This window comes from Aptenodytes forsteri, unplaced genomic scaffold (assembly GCF_000699145.1).
Source record: "Aptenodytes forsteri isolate BGI_AS27 unplaced genomic scaffold, ASM69914v1 Scaffold280, whole genome shotgun sequence".
Lineage (NCBI taxonomy): Eukaryota > Metazoa > Chordata > Aves > Sphenisciformes > Spheniscidae > Aptenodytes > Aptenodytes forsteri.
The window spans coordinates 1,921,744-1,932,901 of NW_008796042.1; the positions used below are offsets into that span (position 1 = coordinate 1,921,744).

At 43.5% G+C, this 11,158-nt stretch overlaps 1 protein-coding gene across 1 annotated transcript in view; it reads left to right on the plus strand.

The window, feature by feature from the left end:
• The window catches only part of ALK (anaplastic lymphoma receptor tyrosine kinase), a 245,971-nt gene that overhangs the window by 221,335 nt on the left and 13,478 nt on the right, over positions 1-11,158 (plus strand). Inside the window, exons 15-22 of the mRNA XM_019473734.1 lie at positions 107-289; positions 1,780-1,878; positions 2,843-2,995; positions 4,224-4,322; positions 6,090-6,276; positions 8,527-8,617; positions 9,536-9,600; positions 10,514-10,643. Of these exons, the coding sequence (XP_019329279.1) occupies positions 107-289; positions 1,780-1,878; positions 2,843-2,995; positions 4,224-4,322; positions 6,090-6,276; positions 8,527-8,617; positions 9,536-9,600; positions 10,514-10,643 (1,007 nt within the window). The remainder of the gene's footprint in view (positions 1-106; positions 290-1,779; positions 1,879-2,842; positions 2,996-4,223; positions 4,323-6,089; positions 6,277-8,526; positions 8,618-9,535; positions 9,601-10,513; positions 10,644-11,158) is intronic.

Here is an 11,158-nt window from a genome sequence, read left to right on the forward strand (position 1 = left end):
CTTTCAGCTGAGGTGCTTTGAAGGAGTGCTTGTTGTGCAGATCCCTGCAGTGTTTTTTACACAAAAATAACCCCTACCTGTGCCTTTTCTCTTCTCTTAACTGCAGGTGGTGGAGGTGGCTGGAATGATAACACTTCCTTCCTGTGGTCAGGAAAATCCTTGCTGGAAGGTGCTACTGGAGGAAGATCCTGCCCCCAGGCCATGAAGAAGTGGGGGTGGGAGACAAGAGGGGGTTTCGGAGGGGGTGGAGGGGGGTGCTCCTCAGGTGGAGGAGGCGGAGGATATATAGGTAAAGTGGCTTCGTGTTCAAGGTGTCCCTTCCCCTCCTTTAGTGCTAATGATCAGCAAAACACTGATAGATAATTCTCCTGTAGCTAGCATATTTGACTGTTATGTACTAGTATGTCTGTGTGTTGCCTTTTTAGCACTAGATGAATGTATGGCATTTAGTCTTTGAGCAAATAGCCAGATGTCAGTCCTTCAGCTGTAATCCTGGCTTTGCACTCTGCAAAATGTGCCATCAAGATCCTGCTGTGATTCTTGAGCCTTCCATTTTGGGGTTATAGTGCTGAAGAAAGAGGAGCCACAGGCTGTGTGCTCCCATTACCAGCACCTGTGTTTTGAGGACTTTGGTCCTGGAGACTGGCAGCCAGGCTTTATGCCAGGGGAAAGATGCAGCTTCTTCTACCCTGCCCTGTTGTGGGTGGGCCTTGGTCCTGCGCAGGTGGTCGCTGGGGCAGAGGCTCAGGCTGCCAGCCAGGACCCCTCTTAATAACGATGGTGGTGTTGACTTCAGTCAACAAGGAGCTAATTTCATGTGCTGCGGGTCTCAGGACAGCTGTCAGATGGCATTATGTCGATTATAACTGGTGTGGGCCAGATTCAAGATATCTACTAACCCATAATCTCCTGGGCCACGTAGTTTCTTCAGCCATCTGCACTGTGGTGGACTTTGTAACCCCTGGTTCTCCACAGCTTAAATCAAGTGTATGATAGACCAGAAATCCTGAGAGGAAGTAATGAATTTAAATTATTAAGTGCATGTTTTGTACCAATGTTACTGTGTAATGCTTCTTTTTCCAACAGAATGCCTCACATGACATAATTTTGATTTCACTGAAGATGGTTAAAGAGGAAAAGCCATTTTTGGGTGGGGTGGGGGAATCTTTGCATGCTTGTAGTACAAAATATATGGCCCGTACTGTGCTTCTAATATGTTCTATGTATTGCCCATACTTCGCTCCTGATATGTTCTATATGCCCAAGCACAAATGAGCAACTCATAAATTCCTTCAGTCCCCATTCCTGGTGGACCACCCTGCTTTCAGGGTGCAAAGGAGAGGAAGGATATCAGATTATATTCATTCCCTCTGCTAACACAGTACATACATACATCAGCAAAGGTGAACTTAGCCCTTGAGTACTGGTGTTTTCCAGTCTCTTGGCTACATTAATTTTAAGAAGGGCTTATATGTTTCACAGCATCCAAATGGTTAAAGATGAAGTTTGTGCCTTAGTTTGCAGCAGTCTGCCTAAAACAGAGCTAAGAAATTGATTGTCATAAGCTGCTGCTATTAAGTTGAAGTTCTAGAGATAAAAGACCAGTGGTTCATGCCACAACTCGCTAAGTGTTCCCTATATGTTAAATACTTCGGTTTATTCTCTTTTCTCATTTGGATGCCTTCCTAAATATGCTGAAGTCATGCATGTTGCAATGCTTATCTGTATTTTAGTGCCAATGAGCCTCAGTCTGTTAAGGTAACTTCTGGTTTGACGTAGGTGGCAATGCTGCAGTGGACAATGACCCAGAGATGGATGGGGAGGATGGTGTGTCCTTTATTAATCCAATTGGTACTTTATACACTCCAGCACTTAAAGGTATTCATATTGGTCGGAAGTCTTCTAGTGGGTTTATTTCATGTTAAGAATAGTTTGCATCTGTAGGACACTTTACAACCCTTTGGGTACAGCTTAGTGTCTTCATGAACACGAGGACGCAGAAAGATAGCATAACAAAGTCCAATGGAGAATAAACAGAAGTAGCAGGAAGAAAGCAGGTGGAGAGAACATCAAGGCTAGTAGAAAACACTTCCCAACAACGTAGTCTACCAGCCTGTAGAGTAATTTTGGCCAGGGAAAGTGGTAACAGAACCTCATAGTTCAGATAATTTAGAAAAGAAACAGACAAAGCACCTGACTATTCGCTAACAAACATGTTCCTTAGAGCATCCCTCAGCAAAGTATGCAGGTTGGACCAAGGAGTTTCTAGGGAAAACAGTGCAGTACTGCCCAGCAGTGAGGGCGAGTGATAAATACTGCCACTCCAGCCTGTGTTTGCCCAGAAGTCAGTGTCTCGAATATGTTTGTGATGTGTTCAGAAAATACAAAAATATCTATTTGCTCAAAAAAAATGTTTGCTTTAGAACAGCCAGAAGTATTTTCAAATACATGTGCACTCTGGCCTGATAGATTCAGCCAGAAAGTTTTGAAAAAATTGCATTGTTTGATCTCAGAAGGAGTAAAGGCCAGGAAAGAAAAGGGTGAGCCCCACGGACCGCCGAAAGGGCAGGTTTCCTTTAGCCTCAGCAGCAGCCTCCTTGCTAAGGTGGTAGGACTATCTGCTCAAAGAGAGCCAGTGCACCTCAACTGCAGTTGGGCTAATTTAGCTGGATGCTATTTTCTACATGAGAAAAGGACAGGAGCTATGGAAGGTGGGGAGAAATCAGTTTCTTAGATGGGGCCCACCCTGCCACATCTGGCAACCATGACCACCATGTCCCCTGTTTCTGTCAGTGAATGATCTTTGCAGTAATTAACTCAGCTTCTTTCATCCACTCCCTAGTGACAGAGGGGCACGGAGAGGTGGATATTAGGCTCCATCTTAACTGCAGTCACTGTGAGATGGACGAGTGCCGTGTTGATCTTGAGACTCAAAAAGTCATTTGCTTTTGTGAGCCAGGCACAGAGTTGGCTGAGGATGGTGTGTCTTGCATAGGTAAGTAGGTGTATGGGGTAGGCTGCTAGCGTGTGAAACAGAAAATCAATGGCAAAAATCTGTAGTTTGGACTGTAAGGCATCCTGAAAGTATTATCTAGTCTTTCTTAAAACTGGCTTCTGTTGAATGTTACCTTCTTTCCTGCTGGTATATGCTGCAGAGTTATTTTGCTAGGATGTAGACACATCAGTGCTGAGGAATGGTGCACAGAGCAGCATTGCTGGTTTGCTTTACAGTATGTTTGACATACTGGGCAGCACTGAGGAGAATCAAATTTTGTGCCTGGTTGCGCTGATGCTCACATTCTGCTCTGAAATCATGAAAGTTTGCTCACTGAAGGAATTTTCCAGCTAAACTTAAATTCCAGGTCAGTCCTCTTAAGAACCAAAAAAATGTACAAGGTGAAGGAGAATACAATTCCTGTGGATCTGGACATATAAAGTGCAGGTGCAGAATCTAAAAGAAATTCTGCGTGAGAGATCTCTGAGGAAAACTGAAGACAGTGCCTGTACTTGCCTTACTTGAAAAACCAAGTGCTCAGAGCTCCATTACTAGGTTTCCTTCATTTTCTTGCCCAGCAGTTAGAGCAAGTGACTCCAGGGTTTCAGGATCCTGCTCTCAGCTTTGTCACTGGCATGGGAAAATTGTTCTGTCTTTTTACCATTCCCATCTGCAAAATGGGTTAAAAGCATGGTCATTTTGCCAGGGTGAAGTAAACCTTAATAGATGGTCATGGAATGTCTTGTGGTCCCAAGTGAGGATGCAGCTATGGAATACTTTGTACTACACTTACTGTTACCGGGTTTTTCTGCCTGGATTAGATGCATTTAGGAGATGATGTCTTGCAGTCCTCCTTCTGCTTTTGCTGTGATTTGGCATTGATAGCAACACTTTAACCCTGGCAACGTAATGTTCTTTCCACCTCCCCAGCCTCCTGCCCCTGGTTTTTATGGTCTTGTTTTCATACCCAGGGAGTGCACATGTTAATTCGTTGATAGCAAACCATCTGTTTTAATGGTATTAAATTGATATTAATTGAGGAAAGTGAAACAATGAGGTGTTAGAGGTTATAGATCCTGAGAACTGATCATGCCAGAGGTTGCTCCTACACTACAGGAGCAGCAGATGAGTAAATGGAAGGAAGAGCAGAAAAATCTGTCTGCAAAAAAGTGGCTGCTGGAAGATCATTTCAAACATGTAATTCCTTCTTCTCCTGCCTCTGTTACAGCTGAACCAGTGGTTCATCTCCCTCTCTCCTTGGTCTTGTCTGTAGTGACTTCAGCATTGGTGGCTGCTTTAATTTTGGCTTTTTCAGGAATCATGATAGGTGAGTGTTTCTCTGCAAAAGATATTTTCATATGAGGGCTGGATCTTAGCCAGGGATAATTGGGCCCTGGGAGGCAAAAGTATTCAGGTTTTTAGCTACTGCTGTATTTAATGTCACCTTCCCACACACGCGCCTTAACTTCAGATTTCAGTAGTTGTTTCTAACCACAATGACCAATTTGAGGAGGTTTCAGTTACTGACTTGGTTTCAGTTACTCTCTCGAAAGAGACATTATTGCTTGTGTTGTAGCGTAAAGCTGCCAGAACACAGCTGCCACTGGTTTTGCGAGAGCTGTTGGTGCTTAATGCCTCAGAGCAAGCTTCTTTAATTGTGTGCCTATATACAGATTTAGCCTCTTAACGTATGACATTTAAGCTTGAAATTCTCACATAGGTTTCCCTTTCACAAACTGCTACTTAATAGGATGTGGGCATTCTTGGCATCTTTATCTGAAATTCTAAAAGGTATTTTTCACCCTTTCATCTTCTTATTTTAAACAATTGCTCACCTGCATTCAATTGCAAGCAGAATAGACTTGAATCAATGAAAAGCAGCCAGGGATTCAAACCACAGCTCTGCCACCTTTCTTTGTCCACACTGTATATAGTCTGGGGGAGGGGAGGGATGTACCCAGAGCAGCAAATGGCAACTATTAAATTAGATTTGCGCAGCTGGTTCAGTTTTAAGAATTTCAGGAGTTATCAGTTGCACACACATGGTCCTACATGTATTATTTCTGGCCTGACAGTACCCCTTTAAAATTACTAATTACTTCTCAGGGAGTGGAAGAGTAATCCTCTTTCCATCCAACTAGCCTATCATTGCCATCTCAGGAAAGAGCAGCGATTTAAAAAATCAAAGCAAAAGCAATGAGGAGGAAAATGGAGGACAGGAAGGGTTTGTGGATAGGTCATTACATCCGTCTGCCTTTGCGAGTCCATGTTTACTCCTTAAATTCTTCCCCTGAGCAACATCTGCTGGAGAAGATGCAATAGCTATTACCGTCACAGTCTTTGGGCTCAATCCAGCTCCCACAGAAATCAATAGTAAGGGTAATACTGATTTAACCTGCTCACGATTGGCATTTTGCTTTGAAAAAAATACTGCAATATGAATTACTATTTCAAGGAATATCCACAGGATGTCTTCTTTCAAATTGTGATTTCTAATGACGTTTCAGAAGTATCAGTGAAGTGATTCAAGGAGTATAACACTACCATAAACTGATTTCAAATTTAGTCCAACTCTGTTTAGAAACAGAGGAAGTTTTGCAAAATGAGCTGGTTTTATGTACAATGTGTTATTCTGAGGTAACAGCTTAGTCTATCCATTTTGAACAATATAATGCAATAATTCATTTCAGATTTTAGTCACTTCTACGTGATGTAGGAAAGTTGGTTATAACCCGACTCCCTCAAGTTTGGAACTGGACTCATACTTGGAAGGTCCAGTTAAATAGAACAAAACAAAAACCTGAGACCTGTGTAATCAGAGATCTCTGCAAATGAAATTCATTTTACTTCTTCCAAACAGTTCATGAGCAAGCCTGTTTCTTCATAAGATGTGTAAATCAAAGGTTTCTGGATAACTTCAGATTCCATTTTCTATCTGTAATTATTTGATGTACAGAAATATGATGGTGTCACTGTCTGGTTTGATTCACTGAAATTTGGCCACACAGTGAATTCCAGTGAGACATGCTGCACGGCTGCTGTCCTGTTCCAAAGTCAATCTGTATCTCTGGTTTACTGTGTTCTCCATATTTAGTATATCGTCGGAAGCATCAGGAGCTACAAGCCATGCAGATGGAGTTACAGAGCCCAGAATATAAGCTGAGCAAGCTGCGTACCTCCACTATCATGACAGACTACAATCCCAACTACTGCTTTGCAGGAAAGACCACATCCATTAGTGACCTCAAAGAGGTGCCTCGAAAAAACATCTCCCTCATCCGGTAAATTCATCTTTGCCTTCCCCATGCTTCACACTATACGCTCGCGTATGCTGGCTCTCTTAACGCAGATGTGAACTCATGTCTTTGTGCAGGCACGTACAAATTCTCATGCACTTGTAGACTCATGCCCCTTTTCATAAGAAAGATGTAAAGCTGCAGTAGTTAGGCTTGTGTGGAGGGGACTAGACTTTGGCAGTCTCCTTGACCTTTTACAGGTGCAGTGTTAATCTTCTGGGATTATGAGAGGAACTGAAGAGTCATCACCAGTAATTCAGACCCGTCTTTTGCAGACTGTGCAATGAATGGCCCGTTTCCAGTATTAACTGATGAAATGCTGGGAAGGCTGAGGCTTGTAGGAGGCTCTTTTAAAGTCTTTGATGGGATCTTTGGTAAAGACAATGACATCCTTAAGTACAATAGCAGGAGAAGCAATGGGTTTGAGACTGCCAGACAGTATTAAAAAGACAGGAATATAAAGCCAGCAGGATAGTCATGTCTATTTTGAACTTTCCAGAAGTTCTGATCTAGTCTCTTAAGAAAAACTTGAAAGTTCAGAGTTCTTTCCCACCTTGGTCTACTGCAGGATACAGTGCATGCCACTTGTGAATGTGACATTACTCTTGTACCATGCAGTTTTACACAAAAAGCCAAGAAGTGGAAGCAGGAGGGCTTGGAAGACTAGGGAGCTTACGGTGCTAAAAAAGATGATGCTCAGAGCGGTCTATGCAGTCTGCAATGTTTTGCTGTCTCTTATCTCATTCCCTCTTACCTGCACATCTTGCTGGACTGCATCTGGAAGTTTCCAGTGTACCCTGTGCTGCTGCTGCCTTTGTCACTTGGGCTCTGAAAGGATTTTTGAAGTGTGGCAAGCTGCAGAGAGCAGAGGATACAGCTGGGAATTGATAAGGGCAGGGAAGGTGAGCTTTTGGGGAGGAGGGTGAGTTATGAGCTGTAGAGATCTGGTTTATATCCTCAGTTTGTAATAAGTTGGTCAGGCATAGCCAAGAATAGTGTCTCCAGCTGACACCTACAAAATGTTATTAAAAGAAGTGGTTGAGTCACAGGCAACGCAAGTCCTCACTGTGGTTTCACTGCCTAGACTGGTCTTTATCCTGGCAAAACTGCAGACAGAGCTTATGCAACAACAGAGCAGATTGCCCTTAGCAGCACCTGTTTGAACGGACAGGAGGGCAACAGCCCATGCAAAAACAGTCCACCGGTAGACTAGAGAACAGAATCAGTGCAGCTCTCAGGCCAGACCTGGCTCTACCACAAAAGTGCATGTTGTAGAAGAGCGCCTTATTGAGAGCCTTTTACCTGGACCGAGATGCAGGAATGTCTTTTAGAAGCTCAAACTAGTACTGCCTGATGTGCAGCCCATGCAGGTTTAAGAGGGACTCGGGATCTGGTATGCAGCCTCGTTCTCTGCCAGAGTTTGCTATGTCATTATGACATGCCACCTATGTGGTAAAACTATTTTTGTACCAGTTGACTTAACGTTAAGCGAGTGAAGACGAGTAGACAGGTACGCAAAATCTGTATCGCAAGGACATAGGACGGGATCTGTTGTATGATTACTTTAATTCCTTTCTCTTTTTCTTGTACCCTTATTCAAAATAAAACTGTATATTTCGTAATATGATCAGTGCCAGAAACGATTCTCAGCACGAATACCTAGAGCCGAGTGCTTTACAAAGCACTATCATCACCATTTACTGGCTAAGGTACTTACCCAGAATCACAAAATAAATCAGGAAAAGATACTTGGTTTAGAATTCAGGTCCTTTGAGAACCATTGTGCTTCCTAGTTTCTTGTTCACTGTTTTCTTTAATGGTGATGCATAAACATCGTGGGAGCTGTTAATGTGTTTAGGGTGTAGGAACACCAAGACTTAAGACCTATCTTTATTGACCTGTTTTGGAGCACCCACCACTAGAGCACTGACACCAAAGCCCATAGAAGAGTGCTATCCATTACACATCGCAGTGCCAGCAGCTTGATTTCACTGGGGACTGTTCACTTTTGAGGATTGCTTTCCCTACCAATTAAATACATTGTAGGTCCAGGAAAGATCGCATCAAGGTCTGGTCCCCCTGCATAGTGTGAGGAGTGGTATCGTCAGTGCCAATATCCCGTTCTCCCTGTTTCACTACCATGAAAATCGTGAGCCCGTTCTGTGAGCTGTGACCACAGTGTTATAATGTGTGTTCTCTGTAGTAAAACCTTCTTGTCTTCTCTGGTCTGTCCAGGGGTTTGGGCCACGGAGCCTTTGGTGAGGTATATGAAGGTCAGGTGGCAGGGATTCCCAGCGACCCCACTCCCTTGCAGGTGGCTGTGAAAGTAAGTGACAGTGTATGAGTTATCATGACGGTTTCATGCACCTTTCACCCAAGAGTCCCAATGCATTATAAAATTGAAGATGAATTAAGCATTACTATAGTACTGAAGGATGTGGCTAGAAAGGTTGCTACTCTCTTGCAACACTTTAATCCATCATAGTGATGGTACAGCTTGTAGCATATGGGCTTGTGAGATTATTAAAAGAGGTCTGTAAGTAGTAAATAGGCAAAGATTTCCCATACAGCTGCAGTAGACTGCAGGTATGAGAAATAAATCCATCCTCTGTCCATCCTCCACATGCTACACCTGGTGTGGTAATCTGTCCAAAGCCTTTGAGTCAGAGGCCAAAAGTCTTCACAGGGCCAAGAGCAGCTGGTAAATAAATCAAAGAGCCTGCAGGTAGGAGGTGGCTGGTTTTCCAGGGATTACAGGATGGATATGCACTGGATGTGGAGCTAAGAGACCCTGGTAGGGTTCTCCAGGCCTTCAGCAGCCTAGCTAGCTTGTTTTCTCCTAGAGGTTACATAGCAGCACAGTCCTACTGCTGGTTATAGTTCATAGTCTTGCTGGGAGGTAGGAGTATTGAACTGCCAGAGAGCTCAGGAACTGTGGTCTCATTCCTCATCCTCTATACAGCAGAGTCCCATATATTGAGCGCTCTTCCCTGTGCACTCTGGGCTATTTCCTTTGCTGGGAGGAAGATGACAGTGGCGTTGATGGGCCATGTGTTCTGATCTTTACCTTTCAACAGGCTTCACAGCCTAGTTTAGTAATGGTCTAGCTATTATCTTAGAGTGAGGTTTCTTTTAGAGAAACAAGGATTGCTGCAGACAATGTTAGTACTTTTGGTTGTGCCAGGTGTTCTACATCTGTAAGTTTAAATATCTTCATCTTGTGAATCTGTTCTTTCTTTTCCAGACATTGCCAGAAGTGTGTTCAGAGCAAGATGAGCTGGACTTCCTCATGGAAGCTCTCATTATTAGGTGTGTATGAATAAGATGAACAGCACTTGTGTAGGCTTGCAAAGCCCAGCACTGTAAAGAAAAAAGGTGCTTTGAGAGGTGATGTCCACGCAACACATCTATACAGTAGTTTTAGCGCATGGCTGTAGTATTTTACAAAAAGGATAGGCATTGCCATCCTTTTTTATCCTTCTTACAAATGAAGAGGCACCAGATGATTAAGGGCTAAATTTTCAAGAGGGTCCACACTGGTTTTCATTATCCAAGTGAAAATCTTTAGGCCCAGTTTTCAGAATTGATAATAGGATCCTTTGAGTTCTCTTAGAGATCAGAACGCGAGGTAGAAACAAACCTTAGGAGTTTGGGTTTGACTAGTCAAAACTAACAGATGGCATTGACTTAATGCTGCTGTCATGTCACATGTCAGTGACTGAGTCCTAGAATCCATGGAAATAGTTTCCTGTCACATTGAGGTATGGAGAAATGAGGAAGTATTAGAGACTAGACCTTGAGGAATATCTCCTACGTAAGCAGATCCCTCTGTCACTATGTTATTTGGAACAACTCTGCCCTAGCCCAGCTTCTGCCCCTTGGACGGGGAAATTGGGAGCAGACTTTTCTCTGTTATCAGACATTCTCTGCTTCCTATGGCCCACAAGTCTTGCTGTAGCCCAAAAAGGATGCAGAATATAGGAAGAGGAAAAGCAGCCAAAAGCTACTCCTTCCCCACCTCTGTTTCTGCACTATGCAGACAGACACAGAGTGTAGGGGTAGCGCTTTAGCTTTATCCAGTTACCCTACCTTTGAGATTTGTTACTTTCTGGGGGGAAAAAAAAAAAAAAACATTCCCCGCAGCAAAGTATTTTGATCCTTTTCTACAATTGTGCTTTTTGGATCGAAGTTGCTCCATAATTGAGTCTCCCTGTCTCCACAGCAAGTTCAACCACCAGAATATTGTGCGCTGTATCGGGGTGAGTTTGCAGGCACTGCCCCGTTTCATCCTGCTAGAGCTCATGGCTGGAGGTGACCTGAAATCATTCCTGAGAGAGACGCGGCCTAGACCGGTAAGAAAAGAGAAAATTGAATTTTATTTAGTAAGCTGCTGCCACAAGGCAAATACATAACTATAAAAGAGCTGATCCATGCAGCTACTATTTCCCAGCATTTTAGAGGGTCAGAAAATTTCTGTTGCTAAAAGACCACTGTGGGGGCAGGACACAGATGTATAGGGAACAGATGCTGCTGCGGCTATGCAGAGGTGCCTCATCCCTGGACTTTGCTAGATAGCATTGCAGATACTATCGAAAGAAAGAACAAAATCAAAGCTTAAAAAAAAATACTTAAACTCTACTCTTACCTTCCTCACACCAGCTGGGGGCAGCTTGGGGGTGAAGCATTGGGCTAGTAATGACACATCCATTGTTTAAACTGCTGATCAGGTGCATTTCTGTGGATATCTGTTAGTGCCAGTTTGAAATAGGCAAGGAGAGAATCCGGCCTGGAGCTGTTGACTTAATAGTGTTGTGGTTTAACCTGGCAGGCAGCTAAACACCACACAGCCGTTCGCTCACTCCCCCCG